The 24,179-nt window shown below is 47.8% G+C and overlaps 1 protein-coding gene across 2 annotated transcripts in view; it reads left to right on the plus strand.

Annotated features, from left to right (window-relative positions):
- LOC142767461 (uncharacterized) overlaps positions 1–24,179 on the plus strand; it is a 203,417-nt gene that overhangs the window by 42,205 nt on the left and 137,033 nt on the right. Inside the window, exon 4 of one of the 2 annotated variants that reach the window (XM_075869177.1) lies at positions 12,170–12,279. The exons of the other annotated variant lie outside the window; for it this stretch is intronic. Coding sequence (XP_075725292.1) covers positions 12,170–12,248 — 79 coding nt within the window. The 3' untranslated portion in view covers positions 12,249–12,279. Of the gene's footprint in view, positions 1–12,169; positions 12,280–24,179 lie in introns of those variants that run through there. 2 annotated transcript variants of the gene reach the window in all.

A 24,179-nucleotide genomic window follows, 5' to 3' on the forward strand; every position in this document is an offset into this window, starting at 1 on the left:
GATGAAATACTGCTCTTCGCAGCATAGTACAAATTGTACTACAAGTCGCCCATGTCTTCTTTTAAACATGCCTCACCGCTTTTTTCTAATGGCTGCTTGGGCCACGTTCGCAGGGTAAATAATGCTCTTAATTGTGAAGCGTTTTTTCCAACAAAACTCTATTTACGACGTAATCCGTGGACATAAGTACAGCTGCATAAAACTGTTCCACCACATAGCAAATACTTGGTGCTCTCAATCGTATATCAGATTTAACACGGAGCTGTTTAAGCTCGCCAAAGCGCTGTGGGGCGTTTACAGAAAACTATCACCATTGAGAACGGCCTTTGCCTTTTATGACGTCTCGCGTCGCCGAGCAACGCGCTCCAGGAGGGAAAGGGGAGAATAGGAGAACTGTAGAGGAGAAATAATTAAATCAAAAACATTCTTGGTGAGGCGATTGTATGGATGGAAAAACGTTTATTACAGAGAAAAAAAAAGAAACAATGGTTAGAAACAGGTGGGTAGGGTCCTTAGTCCAGGGCTCCACTGGCCTCAGCAGCCCGCTGCGCCTGGTCCGGGAGCGCCACTTGAGCCTCTTTTTTCTCGCTGGCGAGCAAGGTTTCCCACTGCTCCATCGTGAACTTTTTCGCCGAAATCTTAGGCGTATTAATTTTACCTGGCCTTAACTTACATTTCCATGTAATTTTAGCAAGTGTCGGCTGTCCCTTACACCAAGGGCAAGAACCCGTGTATGCGGTTGGGTGCATCGCATGTTTTGAACGTAGGTGCGGATACGTATTTGTCTGCAGGCGGCGCCAATCATGCGCTTCTTTTAGGGCCGTTCCACGCGCTTCCCGCACAGCCACTGGGGAGGGTGAAAGAGCGTCGCCTATTGGCTTAGTTGTCCCTCGCTTGCGTGCGGTGGGAGTCGCGGAACGTGCGTTGCGGCTGTGCGGGAAGCGCTTGGAACGGCCCTTACATTCAGCCGAGAATGGGGCGGTCAGTATAGCCGTCGTTGTCGATGCTGGTGTTCTATCTCGAGTGGTGCGGGGAGCCTGGAGTAGCGAACGGGTGTCTGGAGGAGGGACGCTTGCTCGGTGAGTAATAGCTCGAGCTGCACTGTCTTCTCTATCGTTACTCGTTTCCGCTATATGTCCGGGGCACCATGTGATGTAGTGTTCCTGGTCTAGTGTTGCGCCTAAGTGGCGGGCGACGCACGCAGGTACACGGCCGTTAGGGAATTATCGGCAGGCTATTTGAGAGTCCGTGAGGATATAAGATTGTTGTCCCATAACGTCTTTGCTTTTGATCGCGAGTGCTACCGTGAGGGCTCCCGCTGTGTCCGCTGAGTTCGTCTTAACTGAAGCACAGGTGGATAAACCCGGGCTGCGTACCGAACCAACAGCGGTCAATGAAACGCTACGGATACCACAGCGAGCTGCATCCGTATAGAGCGCGTTTGGGTCCATTCCGAGCTGTTTGGTGAGCTGATGGGCTCTGGCGTTGCGACGCGCTCGGTGGTACAACGGATTCATGTTTTTCGGTATAGGAGCGATATGGATTTGGGCATGGATACGGGCAGAAAGGGGCATCAGTTCCTCGTCACTGTATTAGGGCCGCGCAGCATGGGCCACGTGCCCCGCCATGGTGGCCTAGTGGCTAAGGTACTCGGCTGCTGACCCGCAGGGCGCGGGTTCGAATCCCGGCTGTGGCGGCTGCATTTCCGATGGAGGCGGAAATGCTGTAGGCCCGTGTGCTCAGATTTGGGTGCACGTTAAAGAACCCCAGGTGGTCTAAATTTCCGGAGCCCTCCACTACGGCGTCTCTCATAATCATATAGTGGTTTTGGGACGTTAAACCCCACATATCAATCAGGATGGGCCACGTAATATTTCCCTAACCGTGGGTGAGAGGCTAAGTCTTTCTCGCTGCGAGATCAGGACCGCGGTCCTAAGCTTCTCGAAGGTGTTGTAGATCCCCAAGGTTAGAAGTCAATCTGTGGATGTTCGCTTTGGTATCCGCTTGTTCAATTCCAGTCTTACTGAGCTCTTGGTAAGAGAGACCGTATGTTATTCTGTTAATTACGAAGGCTCGAATTATACGAAGCGTGTCCACCTCTTCAAAGCCTTTATAGTGATACGTCACTCTGTGTACCATGCGCGCAATTCGTTTAACAGAAGTGCGAAGAGTTCTGAGGGTGTGGTCTACGTGCCTATTTTCCTGTGCCCAGAGACCAAATGTACGCGTACGTGCTACCTCTCGTATGGAATGGTCACCTACGTTCAGTCCAAACGGTGGTTTACTTCTGTAACCCCTACCATGCACCCGAACGAATTCTGACTTTTCCGGGGAGCAACTCATACCACAGATCTCCGCAAAGAGATGCACTGTCTGAGCTGCTTCTTGGAGAGTAGTTTCCTTGTGGCGGAGATACCCTCGGGTCGCCCAAAGGGTTATATCATCGGCATACAGGGCGTATTCCAAGTCTGGTACAGCCCCGAGTGGTCGGGCAAGGTTGGCCATCCGAATATTGAAGAGTAAAGGAGATAATACGGCCCCTTGAGGCGTTCCTCTATTGAGCATTTGAAAAGCCGGTGAACTAATGTCTCCTAAGCCCATTGTTGCAGCCTGATCGGTGAGGAAACACTGAATATAGCGGTGTATTTTTTCCTCACAGTTGAAGGAGCTGAGCTCCTACAAGATGAGGTTGTGGCCCATGGTATAGAACGCACTTTTTAGGCCGAGAGCAACCAAGATGTGTACCGTGCCCGAGAGAATGTCGCATAATACTTCATCCCGAAGCCGGAGGAAAACGTCTTGTGTTGAGAGGCTGTGGCGGAAATCGTACATGTGGGTAGAGAAAAAACACCGTTCCTCAAGATAGTGTGATAGGCGCGTGTGAATGACTTTCTCGAAGAGCTTGCCGAGGCAGGATGTGAGCGAAATTCTGACGGAGATTCTGTAAGGTGGGTGTTTTACCATGCTTTGGAATTGGTAAGATTGAGGCCTCTTTCCATTCTGGTGGAACAACCCCAGGCTCCCAAATGTGCTCACTAAAATAGCGGACTAGTTCATCGAGTTAGTCATCCCTAAGGTTTCGTACGTTAGTAACTCGATTGGGTCCTGGTGTTGTGTTATAAGTCATAAATATTGATTTTTTGTAAATTAATTTTGACTACTTATAGATCTTCCTGATCCTCCTCTTGCTTTCTAACTCGGAGCGGCAATCGTGTTCACAGTAGTCTTCGTTGTCTTCGTCCATGTGCGCAATATTTCTCTCCGCGCTGACGAAGGCCGCTGGACGAGTCAGTCCAGTTGTCTAGGCATGAATGAATTCAGGCGGGCAACATGAACCACTTGGGTCTTGGCAGCTCGTCGGCCTCTAGCTGTGAGGCGAGATATATATTGCATAGGTGACCTTTGTGATCCTGCCGACGATGACAAAATGGCCATCATAAGTGGCCGAAACATTTAGGCATAACCCGTGCTTCCGCATGAGAGTCTACAGTTGACCACATTAAATAATTACGGCGATAAGTCACAGGTCGGTGGTGAATGTCATGGCGTGCTCTCGCTTTGTGTTGCGATGCCAATGTGTGTAGTCGAGCTACGTGACGCGCGTTTTCGGTGAGGCAGAGGATCTGAGTGACAGTGACGCTGTCGTGATCTGAACGGCACTTCAACCTTAGAAGACTTCAGAGTGCCTCGAATCATTCGCCGCTTCTATAACACAGGTAGCCGAACATAGGAATGTTATTGTCCACATCCCACTCACGATCTTTTTCGGGACCCAGTGCACAGTACCTGCACGTTAAATAGTCTCAGCCGTTCACATTTTTTAAGCGTTGACACTCTAGGGGCCGAAATTTCTGTACATCCACCTGATGTTGTGTGATCATGTTCACAGTAGAGAGCTCACTACAGGCTATGACAGGGCTGGCAATTATCAAGCTTGGTTTAAAATGAACGAAGTCGTAAAATATTATACTTAACAAAAATATATCCAAGAACTATTTGCATTACGTAACTTCATATCGCTAAAAGGATTAGGAAACCTGGGGCTCACTGTGGCGGGCCCACATGATCTGAAGGTCTGCTGCTGCTGCTACTACTACTACTACTACTACTACTACTACTACTACTACTACTACTACTACTACTACTACTACTACTACTACTACTACTACTACTACTACAATCATCATCATAATCATCATGGTATGATATGAGAGTATAGGTGCGATTGCAGCGAGTAGTCTAGAATATAGCATGGCCTATGTAAATGACCCACTGCTATAGATTTAGCACTGTGCCGACATTCTATGTCACATAGCCGAAGAGGAAACCCATATTTTCGGCGGCCGGAATCAGAAATTCAGAACTAGAAAAAGGGAAAATAAAACGTCAACAACAATTTAAGTGCTCTTTATCATGCGCGCTCACACACAAGGCTTGATCACCGAAAGTCGAAGGACATTAGCGTACACTCTGCTTTTCGTACGCACTGTTATGAAGTTTTTTTCTGTGAGGTCTATTCATTCAAAAACGCGTTTGAGACCACCGTACACTCTGCAGAAAAATTCAGAGGGGTGCGATACTTTCGAGCTAGCTGTACTACCGCTTTGTCAGAGAACAATTAAATGTTCACCAGTGGCGTGGGGGGGGGGGGGTGTGGTTTGATTGCGCGGGCTACCATCGTATTTTCCCGAGCCCCCTGCCCTACCCTGCCCTCCCCAGCTACCCTCCAGCAAACTGAGTCAAAACACTGTGCACAAAGATAATTCTGGTTTCAGCTACTTACTGGTTCATAACTGACGATACTTTTGTCTTAAATTAAACGAGGACACATTGACAGGGAACAACAGGACGGGCGTCACCGAACTTCCAACTAAATTTATTGCACAGCAATCGTCAGTTATGAACTTAGCATAATTTACCTGTCTTCTTGACCCCTTTCTCCGCTCCCCGCACCCACCGGTAAAAAGACGTCTTGGCAACAGCCCTAATTGCTAGCTAGACTGGGAGTACCATGCAATAACAGAGCCGAAATTTCCAGTTGAAGTGGAGCCCGCGTCGCGTAAATTTTTGCTGCCTGGTGCAGGCGAGTCTTCGTGATATGCAACTCAAAGATACAGTTTACAAGGGAATGGGAAGAACCCCTTAATGGTTCGTTAGATTCGAACATCATACAGAAATATTTAAACTCAGTTTTCTATTTCCCTCTTTTTTTCTTGTTAGGAATAGTTGGACCCAGACGACCACGTGAACATCGGTTTGTCGTATGATTTCACCCAGAGGAGGCAGGTTGACCGGCACAGCATGCACGTTTTGGCGAAAAAAAATAAAATGTAGTTGCAGAAGTTCTTTATGCTTCGCCAGGTCGGGACCCCGTGCTTCGCCCCGTAATTTGTCGAAATACTACGTGCACGCCCACAACAGGGCGAGCAGTTTTGGGAGCAGCGTGGTTAGGGTTCCAGGGCGCCTCGTTATGCGGCCGTGAACGCATGGTGCATTCGTAACGGAATCCGTCTCACACAGAACCCCCACTCCTGGGTTCGGCGCCTGGATTGCCAAATACGATATTTTGACATTGGTGCGCGTATACGCTCGCAAAGCCGGACGCTTGAATTCGCAAGCGTGAACAGGGTTCCTTTTGAGGAATGACAATTTGGTGCAGCGCTCCCCCCCCCCCTTTTTTTTATTAAGTCAATGTATGGTGCGGAAAAAGGAAGGCTAGATGGCTGCTCTTTTAAAAAAAAAATCACCTCATATCCACGGATTCAATGACGATGAGTGGGTGTAGCGTTCGTCCGTCCATCCAATGTGCGCTCGAGTGTGATAGAAGCAGACAGACGGACGGACAGACAGAAATATAGACAGAGGGACGCTTCGCGTCTCTCGCAATATATATATATATATATATATATATATATATATATATATATATATATATATATATATATATATATATATATATATATATATATATATATATATATATATATATATATATATATATATATATATATTCCAGCTCACGGCTGGTTATTTTTTCACCCTCTTTTCTTTCTTCTTATTTACATTCCATTTGTTCTAATAACTTCCCCTATACATTCCTTGGTATTATTGTCTGTTATATCTCATTAATATTGTGTCAAAACACGGCAAAACGAGCTCTTAGGTACACACTTCTTTCCCTTATATATATATATATATATATATTGAAAAAGGGTTTATTGGCGACTGTTGGAACGGTGGTCCTACGAAGAAACACGATCGTGCAAGAGCAACGGTCAAGCAGATGGCGGCGATGATCAGCACGAGCCGAGCGAGCGAAGCCCAGCACCCAGTACCCAAGCGGTGGCGATGTTGCTTGCCAACGATGCTCTTTCTTCTTCACAATTTGCCCCCGCCGAAAAAGAGCCATCCTGGCGACCTAAGAGTCTGGAGGCAGAGGGCTATGATATGGCTTAAGGCGGGCGACGTGGACGATGTCACGTCCACGCCGGCGCATGTCGTCAGATGGGGAAAGTGGCTCGATGAGAAAATTCACCGGCGAGGTTTGCTCCAAAACGCGGTATGGGCCCTCGTACTTTGGAACGAGTTTTGAGGAAATGCCGGGGGTTTGGTAAGGAACAGCCAGCCATACAAGTGATCCCGGGGAATAGCTGGGGCTTTGTGAAGAGTCGGCGTTGTTTTCTTTCTGGCGCTGTTGTTCTTGTGACGTAAAGGTGCGTGCGAGTTCACGGCACTCTTCCGCATTTCGGGCAGCTTCGGACACAGATGGGCATTCGGATGCGTCAGGACGGTAGGGAAGGAGAGTATCGATGGTGTGGGATGGTTCGCGTCCATAAAGAAGAAAGAAAGGTGAAAATCCAGTGGTAGACTGTGCCGCGGTGTTATATGCGAACGTGATGAATGGAAGAATGCGATCCCAGTTAGTATGATCGGATGTCACATACATGGCGAGCATATCGCCAAGGGTGCGGTTAAATCTTTCCGTGAGCCCGTTAGTCTGCGGGTGGTATGCCGTGGTCTTGCGATGAACAACATGGCATTCAGAAAGCAGAGACGTGACGACTTCTGATAGGAAGGCTCGACCTCGGTCGCTTAGTAGTTCTCGAGGTGCACCATGTCGTAGTATGAAGCGATGAAGGATGAAGGATGCTACGTCCCGCGCAGTGGCACTTGGAAGGGCGGCGGTCTCAGCGTAGCGTGTTAAATGGTCCACAGCGACTATGATCCACCGATTTTCATCTGATGTTGTCGGTAGAGGGCCATAGAGATCAATTCCGATCCGATCGAAAGGTTTGGCAGGGCACGGAAGCGGTTGAAGCGCACCGGATGAGTGGAAAGGCGGTGATTTGCGGCGTTGACAGTCAGGACAGCCCATAACGAATTTTCGAACGAAATTATACATTCCGCGCCAGTAGAAGCGATGGCGAATGCGTTCGTAAGTTTTGAAAACTCCGGCATGACCACATTGGGGATCGTCGTGAAAGGAGGCGCAGATTTGTGATCGCAAGCTGCGCGGGACAACCAAGAGCCACTTACGACCTTCGGGGGCGTAGTTGCGTCGGTGTAGCAGCCGATCACGAATGGCGAAATGAGCAGCTTGATGTCGGAGAGATCGTGGTACCGTAGTGGTTGACGATCCAGAAAGACAGTTAAAAAGGGAAGCGATCCACGGGTCCTTGTGTTGTTCACTGGTAAAGGTGTCGAGGTCGCGAGATGCGATGGAGTTGGTACCAGTGGTTCCACAGGCCGAGTCGGGAGGTAAAGGCGAACGCGACAGGGCGTCGGCGTCAGAATGCTTGCGTCCGCTGCGATAGATGACACGAATGTCGTACTCCTGGATTTGCAGTGCCCACCGAGCTAGGCGGCCAGAAGGGTCTTTCAATGTGGCGAGCCAACAAAGTGCATGGTGGTCCGTTACCAAGTCGAATGGGCGTCCGTACAAATAAGGGCGGAACTTGCGAAGCGCCCACACTAGCGCCAAGCACTCTTTTTCAGTGACGCTGTAATTGGCCTCAGCTTTAGTAAGTGTGCGACTCGCATAAGCGACGACGTATTCGGTGTATCCCGGCTTGCGTTGGGCGAGGACGGCGCCTAGACCAACCCCACTAGCGTCTGTGTGAACTTCCGTTGCAGCTGTTGGGTCGAAATGCCGAAGAATTGGGGGAGATGTTAGCAGACTACGGAGCGTGGCAAACGCGACGTCGCAGTCAGAAGACCAGGATGAAAGGTCTGCATCACCGCGTAGGAGGTTGGTCAGTGGTGACATGATCGATGCAAAATTTCGCACGAAGCGCCGGAAGTACGAGCATAGTCCGACAAAACTGCGTAATTCTTTCAGTGTAGTAGGTTTCGGGAACTCAGCGACTGCTCGCAGTTTTGCAGGGTCGGGTCGAACACCATGCTTGGAGACGATGTGCCCTAAGATGGAGAGCTCTCGCGCGGCGAAGCGGCACTTTTTAAGGTTCAGTTGGAGCCCAGCGTTGGTTAAACACGTCAGAACCAGTTGGAGCCGAAGCAGATGCGTAGGAAAATCGGGAGAGAAAACGACAATGTCGTCGAGGTAGCATAGACACACAGACCACTTCAGTCCACGCCGTGTGTTGTCCATGAGTCGTTCAAACGTGGCAGGAGCATTACAAAGACCAAATGGCATTACGTTAAATTCGTACAGGCCATCTGGTGTAATGAACGCAGTTTTCTGGCGATCAGCTTCTGCCATAGGAACCTGCCAGTATCCAGATCGTAAGTCTAAGGAGGAGAAGAATTCGGCTCCTTGGAGGCTGTCAAGGGCGTCGTCTATGCGCGGTAATGGATAGACGTCTTTCCGCGTCACCTTGTTTAATCGCCGGTAGTCGACGCAAAATCGAATCGATCCATCTTTCTTTCGAACTAGAACGACAGGAGATGCCCAAGGACTGTGCGATGGTTGAATAACGCGACGGCGTAGCATCTCTTCGACCTGGTCGTTGATGATGTGACGTTCTGCAGCAGAGACACGGTACGGTCTTTGACGCAATGGCTGGTGCGAACCGGTGTCAATGTAGTGGTGCACTGCGGAAGTCCGACCCAATTGCGGCTGAGAAACGTCGAATGAATTCGCGAAGTGCTGGAGGAGATTAAGAAGCTCGGCGCGTTCATGGGCACTTAAGGTGTCGGCGATGGAACTCGAGAAGGTGTCACTCGATGAGCATTCCAGTGGGGAAAGGGCATGAAGTTCGGTCGAGGCGCTACTGCACGATTCGTCTGGCATGTTAAGGAATAAAGAGGAATCGAGGTACTCCACCCGACCGAGACATTCGCCGGCAAGTAGCGTAAGCGGTGCAGAAAGGGGGTTGTGGACGAAAATATTGCTTCGGCCCGCAGTGACGTCGAGTGTAGCGAAAGGCAAGGAAACGGCTCTGCGGCTCATGAAAATGTCGGAAGGTGTAAACATTACTGTAGCATCATTATAGTCATCGCAGCAAACCGGGACAATGGCAAGAGAGGCTGGCGGAATTTCAGTGTCCTCACGCACGACAAGTTTTGGCGACCGCTCAAGGGTTTCGTGCAAAGGTTCGTCACACAGGTGCGAAAATTGAACTTCAGCGCGTGCGCAGTCGATGATGGCATGAGGATTTGACAGAAAGTCCCACCCGAGGATAACGTCATGCGAGCACACCGAAAGGACGATGAACTCGACAACGTACATAGAGCCTTGGATGAATATGCGGGCCGTACAGGTGCCGAGAGGTCGAACTTGTTGTGCGCTAGCTGTACGAAGCGATAGTCCAGAGAGCGGCGTGGTCACTTTGCGTAGGGAGCGGCAGAGCTGGGCGGCTATAACAGAAACGGCAGCACCTGTGTCGACGAGGGCAAAGGTAGAAACACCATCGACAGATATAGCGACGACGTTAGCTGGTGAAGTGCGAGGACTTGAGCATTTCGACGACGGCGCAGTTCTTGCCTCTGGAACTGCGGCGTTCAGTTTTCCCGGTTGGAGGAAGCGGGTCTAGGACGCATTGGGGACAGTGATCGCCTGCGAGGAGATGGGGAGCGGGGAGAGTGAGTTTGAGGCTGGGGTGACCGAGACTCAGGAAGGTTAGTGTATCTATACTGCGGTGAGGGATAGGGAGCAGGTATGTGCATGGGCTGTGGGTCATACGGTAACGGCCGAGTAGTGTCGTGGAGTGGTTGGAAGCGACGGCGACAATATCGTGCCACGTGTCCTGGAGTACCGCAGGCGTAGCAGATCGGTCGATTGTCAGGAGTGCGCCAGGAATTGCTGACTCGTGGTGCGGCCCAAGGTGTCGAAAAAGGGGCGGAGTGAGGAGCGACTGAAGACATGGGTGGCAAATGCTGCTGGCGAGGTCTGCTACGTACCACCTGGGCATACGCAAGAGGCGCGGCCACGGGCTGCATAGCCGGCGCATGGGCAACAGGCATGGCCACAGGCTGCTGCTGGGCAGCGACGGGACCACCGTTCGTAGGACCACCGTTCCAACAGTCGCCAATAAACCCTTTTTCAATTGGTGGAGGGTGCTGACATTCCCCGTCGCCTGAACCTGGGTGCTGCCATTCGCCGTCGCCTGAACCTGGAGCTGCGCAACCGAACGCTACCTCCCATCATGGCTACCAACAACGCGCAACCTGGCTCTTCCACTCCATCCCCCAGCAACCCCGGCGTTCTTCGTTTGCGAGAGCCCAAGGTCTTTAGCGGAGCTGATGAGACCGACGTGGAAGACTGGTTCGCTAACTACGAACTGGTGAGCGCAAACAAGTGGGATGACGCGGACAAATTGACTAACGTCATCTTTTACCTCACTGACGTGGCCGAAATGTGGTATAACAACCACAAAAACGACATTACGACGTGGTCCATCTTTAAAACGCTGTTTGCTGGCGTTTTCGGCCGACCCGCAGTCCGCAAGTCCAGAGCCGAACAACGCTTGCGGACTCGCGCACAGAAGCCATCTGAATCGTTCACCAGTTATATCGAAGACATTATTGGTCTTTGCAACCGCGTGAACAACGCCATGCCCGAGTCGGAGAAGATTCAACACATCCTCAAAGGGATAAATGACGGTGCATATCAGCTGCTCCTGGCCCGTAATCCTGCCACCGTTGCGGAACTTGTCACTTTGTGTCAAAGTTTCGACGAGTTGAGCAAGCAGCGTGCCCTGACTCGGCCATTTTCCTCACACGCCGACTCGCTCTCCAGTCTCACTTCTGTTCCCGACCACTCACCAACCCTGCAAGAGATTAAAGACTTCGTGCGTGAAGAAGTAGCTCGGCAACTGTCGTTGATTCCCTTCACGCAGCAGCCGCCGTCCTCTCGTCTACCCAGCACCTCCACCAATTGAAAAAGGGTTTATTGGCGACTGCTGGAACGGTGGTCCTACGAAGAAACACGATCGTGCAAGAGCAACGGTCAAGCAGATGGCGGCGATGATCAGCACGAGCCGAGCGAGCGAAGCCCAGCACCCAGTACCCAAGCGGTGGCGATGTTGCTTGCCAACGATGCTCTTTCTTCTTCACAATTTATATATATATATATATATATATATATATATATATATATATATATATATATATATATATATATATATATATACTTTGGACATGACGGTGACGGCAAAAATCTGCCGAGAGTGTCTATATAACTGCTATCGCGATGAAATCACTGCGTCACAGGCGAAGGATCAACCATTGGCCGATTTCTTGTCATGTTGCTTCCATTTTTGTAGAAAAAGGTGGGACCTGCCCACCCAAGCTGCGCATAAAAGCCTATACGCACCTTTTGCGTGTTTTGTACGTATATACGTGGCCATAAGCTTAAAGTTCAAACTTCAAGTGGAAGTCCTTTACTGTGAGCGTGATCACACCACACCAGTTGCACGGGCCGTACAACACGCCGGGCCATCCCAAAAGTGCTGCGCATTTAAAAATGAGATTACGACACGAAACATGAGCCCATCTTCGGGCTAGGATAGCGGTTTATTTCGCGGTACATTACGTTAGGCCTGAATGCGGCAGTGTGTCCGTACGCGGTAGGCCCGAACTTGGTAGTACGCGAACACGGTACTGTGCGAAACAAAGTAACCGCCATCGCATTGAAGCTTCGTGAATTGTTCAGTGATCTTGTTGTTTCTTCTCTCCTCCTTCCACTTTCTCCGACCTCTTTCCCTTCCAGTCTAGGGCGGCTGGGTCTCTTCTCGATGCACCCGGTCAAACCTACGGGATCTTTCCTTCACGTCCACCCTCAGCTATAGAGGAAGAAATAAAGTACCGCCCTCTGCCGTGCGCCGGCCTTTTCTTCCATTTTTTCGCATTATCTTTACAGGCATGGATGGGCACTGCTTTCAATTCCACTTTATTTCCTTGTGGAGGTGGGAGTACAATAAGAACGCATTTCACTAGACCATTCAGGATTAGAAATGAGCTCTTATAGCTTCAATGAAAGCTTCTGGGTTGGTGACGATGCAGGGAAAACCATTCAAGTCTACAATGGGGCGTGGTAAAAGAAGACGAGAAGGTGAGAGTGTGAGTTTGGGGGTGAGAAACTTTTAAGAAGAGTCATGTTATGTACAAGAGCTGGTATTGAGAAGTAAGGTGCATGACTGAGGGAACTGTGGTCCATTTTGTGTAATAGAGATAGGCTGGCAATGTCATGTCGACGGGAAAGGGCGCGCAGGCCTGTTACCGCCTTTAATGAGAATGCACTCACGTTATATAATTATGATCACCGAATTAATGTTTAGGTGTGGTTCTGCACCATCTTTAGTGCGTAGAACGACTGCAAAGGTTGGGTATTTCATGACGTTTTCTTTTTTTTTTTGCAGCGTGAAAAAATTTCTTAAGTTGGCAGAAGAGTACTACTATTACTACTACTGGTATACTACTACTACTTCTACTTCTTCTTTAGCATTACTTATGCTACTGCCCCGACGCTTTCTACAACACATATTTACTAGCATTCTTACTTGCACTGGTTGGTGGTGGCGGGGCTTGTGATTGCTGCTGTAACGAGGAAACTACCGATCAAGCTCATTGCCGCTGTCCTCATTAGCTACGTTAGCCTGTTTACGACAGACCGCTTCGGAACCAGTCGATTCCGAAACGCCGACGTAAACATCGTAGCACCACAACTCGGTCCAGGCATTACTTAAATAGACACTAAAGAGAAACAATAGCTTGGTTTACTTTCAGGAACTCCAGTTTGATACGTTTCACTATCGTAATTTTATTATTAGCGGAAAAAAATCAACATTTAAGTTTCATTTTCAAACTTCTCGGCGAAACCTCCCGTGTGACGTCAGAAAATTTCAAACGTGTTTTCGTACTTCTATGACATTGCCTCAATGAAATTTTCTGAAGCTTCGTCCAGACGCAGATGTCGTCAGCGTACATGGATAACTTGACCACACTTGGTACTTGTTCTACAAGACCAATGAGAACGAGGTTGAAGAGGGTTGGACTCAAGACGCCACCTTGCGGGACTCCACGATGCGTTGGGTGTTGGGAGGTTGGACCATCTGCAGTGTTCACAAATAAGGTCCGCCCTTGTAAATAACTGCGTGTCCAACAATACAGTTGCCCGCCTAGGCCCACTGACTCAATGGCTTTGAGGATGGCGTCATTAAGAACGTTGTCGTATGCTCCTTTTACGTCAAGGAACATGGCTGCAGATAGTCGTTTACCTGCCTTTTGTTGCTGGACATACGTGACGAGATCTATAACATTGTCGATCGAACATCGGTGACGGCGAAAACCAGCCATGGCGTTCGGATATATCTCATAGTATTCCAGGTACCATTCAAGCCTGGCCAAGATCATTCTCTCCATTACCTTTCCTACGCAACTTGAGAGTGCGTCACTAAATATGAAATGGAAGCGCACAACGTAGAAGCAGACGGAAAGACAGGGACAAGCGCTTGTCCCTGTCTTTCCGTCTGCTTCTACGTTGTGCGCTTCCATTTCATATTTAGTCATGTATCACCAACTCGCCCAATCAACCATTTTGAGAGTGCGATCTATGCTAGGTCTATAGCACCCACAGTTGGGAATAAACTTCATTTTTATTGATTAGAGGCTACGTGTGAAACAGGGGACACTTTCAATGTCGTCGTGTTTGGCGCGGCAGTCTCAAGGTGGCTGGCCTCTCCACACGCATTTTTTTTTCGCGCCTTTTCTCACTTACCAAGCATCGTGTCGCGGTAAGATTTTTAGAGATTCGCAAAGTTATACTTTGCTAATATTCAAAAAAACATTGTTACGCTTTTTAGTGTCATTTTAAGGCAATTGACGTAGATGTGTCATTGAACGCGAAACGCGAACACCGTTGGCGTCGTCGTCAACGCAAAGAGATGCAGGAAATCATGTCCATGGGACGTCATTTCTAGGTCCCCGGTCACCGCAGTCTATGACGTAGTTATGGCGTCACTGCGATGCCACGTCACGTGGCGTACCACGATGACTTCATCTTGTGACGTCGTCACTGGGTGAAAGTTGGGCCGATCCCAGAGGCAATGCAAAACCAGGTGAAGTGCAGGAGACTTGAAACGCCTCCGATATTGGAGACTGTGAGAAAGGACGTTAGGGGCAGAAAGCTTCTGAAAGTGGGGAGAGGGCCTAACTATATTTCCTTCTCATTCATATTTTCCTTCCTTTCCTTCTCATTTTCCTTCTCATTCATATTTGAATGAGAAGGAAATTAAAAGGTCTTTCACCATCGGGCTGTCGTAGGTGGACTCATAAAGGAGCGTGTGCATGGATGGATGAAAGAACTTTACTAGAGTCCATGCAATAGAACGTATGCTTTTAAGATTTTCACTAGGTAGATGCCTATTAGGAAGAGTGTAGTTTCACACGCCCACATCTTTTGTCTTCTGTTTTTGTTTTTTACTAGGCCAACTGTTATCTTGTCTTCGTTCTTCTGTTCGCGTTTTTTCCCCATCCCGTAGATTAGGCCAGCGAACGAGAACGTTCTGCCACCATTCTCTCTCATTTCACTATTTCTTTCACAACTTGGGGCACCCTAACCACAACCACACACTACTATAACAGAATCGCCACCAACAACGAAAAAGCTGTCAGTAGGTTTTACGAGCTTTATTCGTCGGCAGGAGCTCCTGGGGCGCAATACGCTTCTTCGCGGCGTTGCTAGGCATAAATGGAGGCTGATTGCGCCACGTCGCTTGTGACAGGGTCAGCTACTTGCTCCTCGAATCGAAAGGTATTCACAGCGTCGCCCGGACGAGCTCAGTGAAAGCACATTGTGCTGCAGGAAGGTCGGGCGAAGAGTCGTAAAAGATATATAAAAAACATAATCTTGAAAAGGATGTTCCTGGCTGTGGCGCGCACAGCTTCGCCACTTGTGCGAAGGAAATGGGTTTTGGATGGGATCGCGCTGTGGGAAATTCATAAAGAGTGACTGTTGTATGCACGCTCTAAATCTATTCACTAATTTATCGATCCATTCATTCGATGCTCTTTAATTACCTGCATATAACACTGCCGTTATGGAGCTGTGGTTGAGGCGCTCGGGTGCCGACCCGAAGGTCGCCGGTTCGACCCCGGCCGGGGCAGTCACATTTCGGTAGAGGCTTTTGTAGAGCCCCGTGTACTGTGTGATGCCAGTGCACATTAAGGAACACCAGATGGTCGAAATTTCCGGAGCCCTTCACTGCGGCATTTCGAATTTTCATGTCATGGTTTCGAAGGGTAAATTTCTATAAATAGTTATTATTATTATTATCTTTATATAAGAACACGTTGGTGCACATGTGTTGCGTCGACTACAGCTCTTCCTTCGCAGAATAGTTGACGTCGTTAACTATAGTGGACAGTCCCGAAACAATACAAACAGGTAGATAGATCTACATTCACTTTGCAACTCCCGGACATAGACATACAATTTATTAGAAGGCAGAAAGGTCGGCCTGAGCTAGTGTGCTCTAACCTGCTACACCGTACAGTGGAAAAGATAAAGGGGGAAAACAGTGATGAGAGGTTGGTGATGGGGAGAGCAATAAGTCGTGGGCATATGCAATAATTACCTAGTATGATGTTTTCGCATCTGGTGTTCACTTCTGTGCGCTTAAAAAACGAGTATGCTCAGAGAACCACTCTAATACGCAGATGCAGAATAAATCGTCTTGCGAGGTCGACTTAGAACGGCTGGCGTAGTTACTGCTGTTGTTATAAAAATGTTTTGGTTAGCCTAATAAATAATTTGGTTATTTATTAATTTCCGCTACTAATTCTGTGTCTATGTCATCGCTGCTTCTCGACACCTCGCTAAATAACCGGCATCCTTCAAACCTCTTTAAACATATACATATACAGTTCATGATGCCGATGCCCACGTCGATGCCGATTCAGGTGGCGAAATCCATGCGAAAGTGTCCATATAATTGCTATTGCAATAAACCTGGGAAGGGGGTGAAGCTCGGAGGAATTGACATTTCATCCCCACCAACGGCAAACGCGGGGAGAGGTGAATTGATGCAGCCCGCTTTTACTTAATGCGAACGCTGCGAATTTCTGTTGTTCAGCAACGCAAAAAGTGACGTGGACGGTCAAGAGAGGAAACATGGTTGAGAAGGAAAAGCGGGGAGGTTAACCAGTTCAGGCAAGCCGGTTTGCTACCCTACATGAGGGAGCGGGAAAGGGAAGATCAAAAGAGGGAGAGAAAAGAGTGTGAAGAGAGAGAGTAAGATATCAAATAACAGCCCACACTTAAACGTCCAGCCAGTTACGTACGTCCCCTTCATGCTCGCGCCCTACGAGACATCGTTGTCACAGCCACTTGTACAAGAAATGTCTTCTTTTTTAAAGACGATAGTCTTTCTCGGGGACCTTCGACGCAAAAAATTTGGTCTGTCTGTGAGTCTGTACTTTTGTCTGTTTCTCCACTCTTAACGGCACCGGTTACTTGAAACGGCTGACCCCATCCGCAGCGCCCACCAATGTTGCTCAAGGTGTAGCGCTCATACTTGAGCAATTGTCAATTAAAAAGCAATAATTGCGCATGTCTGGGGCACCACAACAACACGTATACATTCTGCATGTGCGTCTTTTACTGGAAAAAGCATACATAAGTAATTTTAAGGACCATATCGCTTATCACGCGGCACTGACCATGCAACGCTTGCACAATAAGGCGAATGTTTCCAACGCTTTACTAAGACGAGACGATGGTGGCACCTACCCGTCGCCTTACGTTCTACACCTTATCACCTGCCGTCTCACAGCCACGCGCTTCGTTTTCCAAGAAAACTGCCAGATGGCGCTCATGTCTGACGTGTGACGTAACTTGATGCGTTCTTTCGCCTCCGCTGCACGCTCGAAGCACTCCAGCACAGCTCCTCCAGAATACCAATCACCGATTTTCTTGCGCAGAGCATCCGATCAATGTTTTGTTTACTCTCTCCACACGCAAGAATATCGTCTTTCGACGACATTTGCAGATTACATGCAGTTACGGGGCGAATTCTTTTTGGAAACCCTTAGTCGCCTTCAGCTGCGATGTCCTCTGTGGACATTAAGAATAGATTCAACAGGCATTCGTTTATTGTCACGGTGCTCTAGAAAGGACGCGCCATGGTGACTGTCTTTGAACGTCATATACCAGACAGTCACACAGGATGTGGCGTACAGCGTCTCCTCGCAACAACAGGCATCGCAGAGCGTTATTGGTCATCCCAATGTGAAGGGAATAAGATTTGGTGAATGCCACACCTAACCACAAACGTTAAAGCGAAGCGTCGTCAATTCGGCGAAGTCTAGTTGGCATATAAACATTCATAAAAGAACTCAGGTGATGCTGACGATTGGTCTGGTCGATCAGGCTACTAGGGGGGCACCGTAGAGGTAGCGTGATCTCCTGTGCAAGCCTTCGTGGACTGCTCGCAGTATCAGACCTTTAAAGTGGTATAATTCAGTGGCTACAGACGGTTTCAAGGTCACAAGCGTTGTACCCCAAAAAAACTTCCGGCCACCTAATTTACCAGCTCCTAACGTCGAAACTGAAAGCACGTTTTCAATTTCTTTTCAAAGTCTATCTTTCGTTTGTGACATAAAATAAACGTGCATAAAGTGCAAGGGAATGTTTTATAATTTTTACGCAGCTGAAAAGAACATATATTTGAATGTATTTTGCCATATAAGGGAATGAAGCTACAGAAAGTCAGTAGGCTTTTTCCTAAAGCTCTTGTTGTCCACCGATGCTATTAAGGCACATTGGTGGACAAAACCTGCGGTCATCAAGAGCCTGTGTTTACGGTGTTTGTTTATGGTGTGTTTATGGTGCTCGCGTGTGACTGGTGATAAGTGACAATTATGTTTGGGGTACAGTGCAGTGAGACAGAGTACCGGCACAATACTGCAAGTGGTATAGCCCAAAGGCCGCCGTCTTATGCACGCTTGCGTCGCGCTATGCACAATTTTTATTTTAAAAGCCTTCTCGTGCTTAGTTAAACAACAAACGAAGGACATTAGCTACAATTAGCAAAGAGAAAACCGGGTGGGGCAATTGCATGCAAATTACGTAAGGCTAGATTCGCCGGCTACCTACAACATCCTCAACCTCAACGGCGAGCGGTTGTGCAGCGCGAGCCGATGCGAGCAGTTTTCCCAGTCGATACACTAACTGGCAAACGGTGCCTGTGTCGGCGTTGTCTTTCGCGCGCGAAAGTGTGTTCCCGTTGTTCAGCGTTCGTCGCAGTATAGCTTCGTGCCGTTCGCTCTACCTCGCCACATAATGAGCGCTGAGGTGGCGTAGCCCTTCCTCTTGCGCTCAAGCAAATAGACCGCCACGACAGCAGCAGACGACGATGCACGCCGAGAACCTAACGTACTTCGCCCATAGAAAAAATTGGCCACATATCTGCATGTTAATCTGCAAATGTCGTCGAAAGACGATAATCTTGCGCGTGGAGAGAGAGCAAAGCATTTATTTGATGCTCTGCGCAAGAAAATCGGGGAATGGTATTCTGCGGGCGCTACGTTAGAGTGCCTCGAGCGTGCAGCGGAGGCGAACGAGCGCATCAAGACACGTCACGCGTGTGACACGAGCGCCATCTGGCAGTTTTCTTGGAAAACGAAGCGCGTGGCTCTGAGACGGGTGTGCGCGCCCGTCTCAGAGGTGATAAGGTGTAGAACGCAAGGCGAGTGGTAGGTGCCGCCACCATCTCGTCTTAGCGAAGCGTTGAAAACACTCGCCTTTTCGTGCAAGCTTTGCATGGTCAGTGCAGCGTGATAAGCGCTACGTTTCCTAAAATCACCTATGTATGCCCTTCCTGGTAAAATACGCACATGCAGAATATATACGTGTTGTTACGGTGCCGCAGACATGCGCAATAATTGCTTTTTAATTGACAATTACACAACTATGAACGCAAAATTTTGAGCAACATTGGTGGGTGCTGTGGATGGGGTCGGCCGTTTCAAGTACCTGGTGCCGTGAAGAGTGGACAAACAGACAAACGTACAGACAGGTAGACAGACAGACCAAAATTTTTGCGTCGAAGGTCCCCAAGAAGGACTATCGTCTTTAAAAGCTAAGCTATTATTCATGGCAGTCGATGATTGTGTCTTATCACACACTGCTGACAAAATACCACATTTACGAAGTGTTGATGCACCGATTTCTTCCAGCGTCTAAACCAGCACTTCTTTCAAGATACGTAGTATGGACAATCACAAAATGTACCAACTGTTTTTTCATACACTTGGCAGCGTTCAGACCACCTCAACACAAGCGTACGTCCGCTCGACAGGAAAGTTCAGGAGACCCAGATATTCATTGACATAAAATGTCCACTCGTAAAAGTTCACCAGAATGTTCCCGCACAAGATCGGGGACTTGCAAATTGTCTGTCAGTTGCGGCATTTTAATTGAATTAACCAATAAACAATACCTAGCTGATAAATGAAGAAACTCATTCATTTATTAATTGAATAAAGCAACAAGAAACTGCGTTCAAGTCTTGAGTGACTGAGATGTCGTACACAGCGTCGCACAAGTCAGCGCGAATGTTGCATCGCCGTTTTATTTACTGCGGAGCCGCTCGTATAACACGTATGTATAGCCCCGATTTCGGCAACGTGGTGTACTTTATACATCGGTGTGCGTGCATATTTCTGGCGCGTGGCCAGTTTGTCAGGTCACTTCCACTGTCGGCGCCTCGGTGGTGTCGAGAACGAAAAGAGAACAACCAAGAAATGAAACAGCTATAGCTCGTACGCACCCCAAACGGCTACGTTTCCTGTTTGCCGATGCGTAGATATTTACGATTTTGCCGCGCTTTTTTCGAAGAGAACTGGAAGAAGTTTTGAGCCTCTTTTTACAAGCATTCAGCGTTTGCTGTTGCCCGAACACGAGACTCGTAAAATTATGGAAGCAAACTGCGTGGGTCCGTTCCGAAGTTTAGAAAAAAAGTTAAAGAAAATTAGATTTGCAAGAAAAAGTAGATCAGTTCAGTACGGGACGGCTTCGTTTCAAGGTCGCGCGGGTGCTATATATAGTAATAAAAAAAATGTTCCGGGGTTGGGGTTTTCGAAATGAGTTTTTATCGGCCAGGACGGGGATTTATTTTCACCGTTATTTCGGCGCTTTCTTGAGAAAAAAATTATATATATCCAAGCGAGAAATTTTTATTTAGAAATCAGGACAGGCTGCCAAGAAGTGGACGGTTTTATTGCGTGCGTATCGGTCTGGCCGAGATATTCGTCACGGGTAAAACTAACGTCCGACCTGCGTCGGCGCTCGTAAAGAAAATGCAGTGTGTGTGCGTTAGTGTTTACGTATTGCGTCACGGGCATGACTTCGTGGAAGCAAGCTTTTTTTTTTTTAAAGGCGAAGCTCCTTACGCCGTGGGTTGTACGACCCGTGTCGTCGTAGTAGCCAGTTGCGTTGCATTTCATGTCAATAAAGACGGTGTCACAGCATGTCCACGCAGTGAATTATGATGAGTGCGCCGAAGCGTCCGTCAGTCCAAACGTGCTTCCGTCCTTATATTCGTCCGTGCGTCCGTTCGTGCTTCCGTCCGTGCGTCCGTTCGTGCTTCCGTCCGTGCGTCCCACTTCGCCCTACTCGTCATCGTTCACCTCATGGGTATGCCGTGATTTTTTTTCCTTTACTTCGAAGGTAGCGGCTGAGTTGTTTGTGACGTGTAACGTGTAGTATTTAATATGACAGTGAGAAAATAAATTTCCGCCGCTGCTGTCACTAACTATAATAAAGTTGCAATATTTTATTACGTGTTCATAATTATATAAAAAACGTTCGACGTACATATGCGAGCTCGGCTGAAACCTTCCACCTACTTGCATCGCATTCTGAAGTCTTACACAGAATATAAGAAGTTTTCAGTGCACTCATAACAAGATAAGCGTAGGATTTATAGATACACGTATGAAGTACAAGGTACCGTAATGTTGATATGGGGACTGCCGTAGAATGGATGCATTATTTTGTAACAAGGTATAAATAAAAAGACCAGGCACGCATTGAAATAGCGTTAGTAACGTATACAGTCATGTAGTTGTCAAATTTCACAATATAACGAGGCATATATTGTATGCAAAAGCTGCACCTTTATTATTGATATCATTGCGTTTAAAGTTGTTTGTCATTATAGGGTATATACTGGTTTTGAAAATTCATTGAATAAACGAAGAATGCGAACTTACACAATTTCACGGGACGGCTTTATGCTTTCTCTTAGTAGAGTACCTAGCACTTTAAATCGTTACCCACATTTTCTAAACACATTTATTTGATTTTGTTTATGCTGACTTCCTTGGTAATGGAATTTGGGTGTATATGCAAAAGAGAACGTTTGCTGATGGGTTCTAAGCTTCGCGCCTGTTGTAAGTTTAGCATTTCCTAGATTAACGCTTCGAAGATTATACGATACGCACCCTATATACGTTTTGTGAAGAACTTCATCGCTGTTCTAATTAGCATCGAGCAACAACTCGGACAAATACCTCATTTCTTTGTTTCCATAAAAGAATAGTGAAGAATGTTAGGTGGCTCAAACCACATGGACGGCTTGAGGGAAACCCAACTTTCGTGTATTGCGTAATAAGTCTCAGCACCGTTCAATTGCGGTGAACATGGAACCCGCTGAGCAGTGCATTGAGTGCCGGTCACGTGGGCTATTTCGGGACCAGCCATGCATGTATACACTCACTCCTAAGTAGGCTTCGTTTCTTTCGATAAAGTGTGTTCGTATATTCTATTCGTCTTCCTCGGATCCCTTCTCTGTACTTAAAAAAACAACTCGTGCCGAGACTTACACGTTGTGTAAGCGTTGCTGTGAAAACGTGAACGTGATCCTACAGCGTTATTACAGGTGAAACAGCTTTGCCTATTGCGATCAAACGCAAAACCGTTCTCCTTTGCTTCGTGCTTTATTTGCTTCACGTGGGCGTATGACGTCATCGTATCAAGGATATCACTCAGGCGCATTCAGAAGGAAGGTTGCAGTGCCATTTCGTAAGCGGCCTGTTTGGCCGACAGATTTAATAAGCGCCACTTCGGCGTCCGCCGTCTCGCCAGGGCAGTTTGCAGTTGTAGCAGAGAGATCGGCAGGCAACAGATACATATACACGAGAGTCGAACGTGCCTTCCCATCTATAAGCACCTCTATGCGGCGTTATACGACTCCCGAAATAACCTCTCTCGACAGAGCCGTATGTGTGCATGTATATACTTGATACGGCAACGAACTCTGACGTCACGGCGAGACTCTTGGTATGCGATGATGGGTTTGTGTATTTGTATGCATGCTTCTCTCTTAGTCTCTACCCTCCTTCTCTCTCTTCATTTTGTTTCTCGCGAAGATTTTCTAATATTTATTGCTCAAGCCGCGCTTTAAAGGCACACTAAAGAGGAACGATGATGCTGTTTAGATTGACAAACTGAACTCTGAGAGCTTTAATGTCATTTTATTCATTGTGATAAGTTCATTATGATAGTTAAAATCAAGGTTGAAGTTTTAATTTTGAAATTCGTGCCAAAATCTTCGTTCGTGACGTAAGAAGCGCCCCGCCGCGGTGGTCTAGTGGCTAAGGTACTCGGCTGCTGACCCGCAGGGCGTGGGTTCGAATCCCGGCTGCGGCGGCTGCGTTTCCGATGGAGGCGGAAATGTTGTAGGCCCGCGTGCTCAGATTTGGGTGCACGTTAAAGAACCCCAGGTGGTCTAAATTTCCGTAGCCCTCCACTACGGCGTCTCTCATAATCATATAGTGGTTTTGGGACGTTAAACCCCACATATCAATCAATCAATCAATCAATCAATCAATCAATCAATCGTGACGTAAGAAGCTTTAAAAAGCATTTTCGGTATTTTCGTGGCATTGGCTCGATTAAGTTTTCTGAAACTCTTTATGCTATGCCTATGTCACCCATGGATTACAATGTTGTTCATTTTGATCAATTGGAAGCTACGCAGTACCCAGAACACGCTTTCGAAATTTCTTACGTCACGGTTTTTGGTGCGGGAATCTCAAGGTAGCGTAGCCATCCGCATTTTCCTGTCGCGTATTTTCTCGCTTATTAGGCGTCGTGTCGGGGGTAAGATTGGTGTTTTCGAGATTGTGAAATTGTACTTTACTAACACGCGAAAAATCGTTTTGCTATTTAGTGCCACTTTAAGATAACTGCGTGTGAACGAGAGTGGTCGAACTTCCAGTTGTCGACGCAGTCATTCAAGATTTTTGTGCTCTAATTCTCACTTTGCTTTTCAGGGGTGAAGCTCCCGAAAGTGGCACCCGTTCGTCCCTCGTAGTAGTGCGTAACATGTCTTACACTTTGGCCTGCAAGGTAGGGCCGGGGGGAGATTTCTCCTGTGCGTTGTTGAACAATGAAAAATTCGCAGCGTGCGCGTTAACTAAAAGCCGAATTCTCCTGTCTCTCATTCCCCATTAGCAGCCATTAGCATGTACATTGAGCGCTATCTGACAAGAAAGGGTTGCTACGTTATACTCGCTGGGCGTTAGCTCTTTGGTTTTAGAAAGGTTTAGCGAGCGTTGGGCCGCAGTGCCATGAATACAGTATATACCATGAACTCGAGGTGGTTAAAGGTGGGAAGTAGACAAGAAGTGCAAGCCGTAAGAAATCGTGAGTGTGCCACCTGTCGTTTAGTCTTTGGAATGTCCGCTGGATGGTGGTGCTTCTATATTTTTATTGC

Source organism: Rhipicephalus microplus, chromosome 7, assembly GCF_043290135.1.
Source record: "Rhipicephalus microplus isolate Deutch F79 chromosome 7, USDA_Rmic, whole genome shotgun sequence".
Lineage (NCBI taxonomy): Eukaryota > Metazoa > Arthropoda > Arachnida > Ixodida > Ixodidae > Rhipicephalus > Rhipicephalus microplus.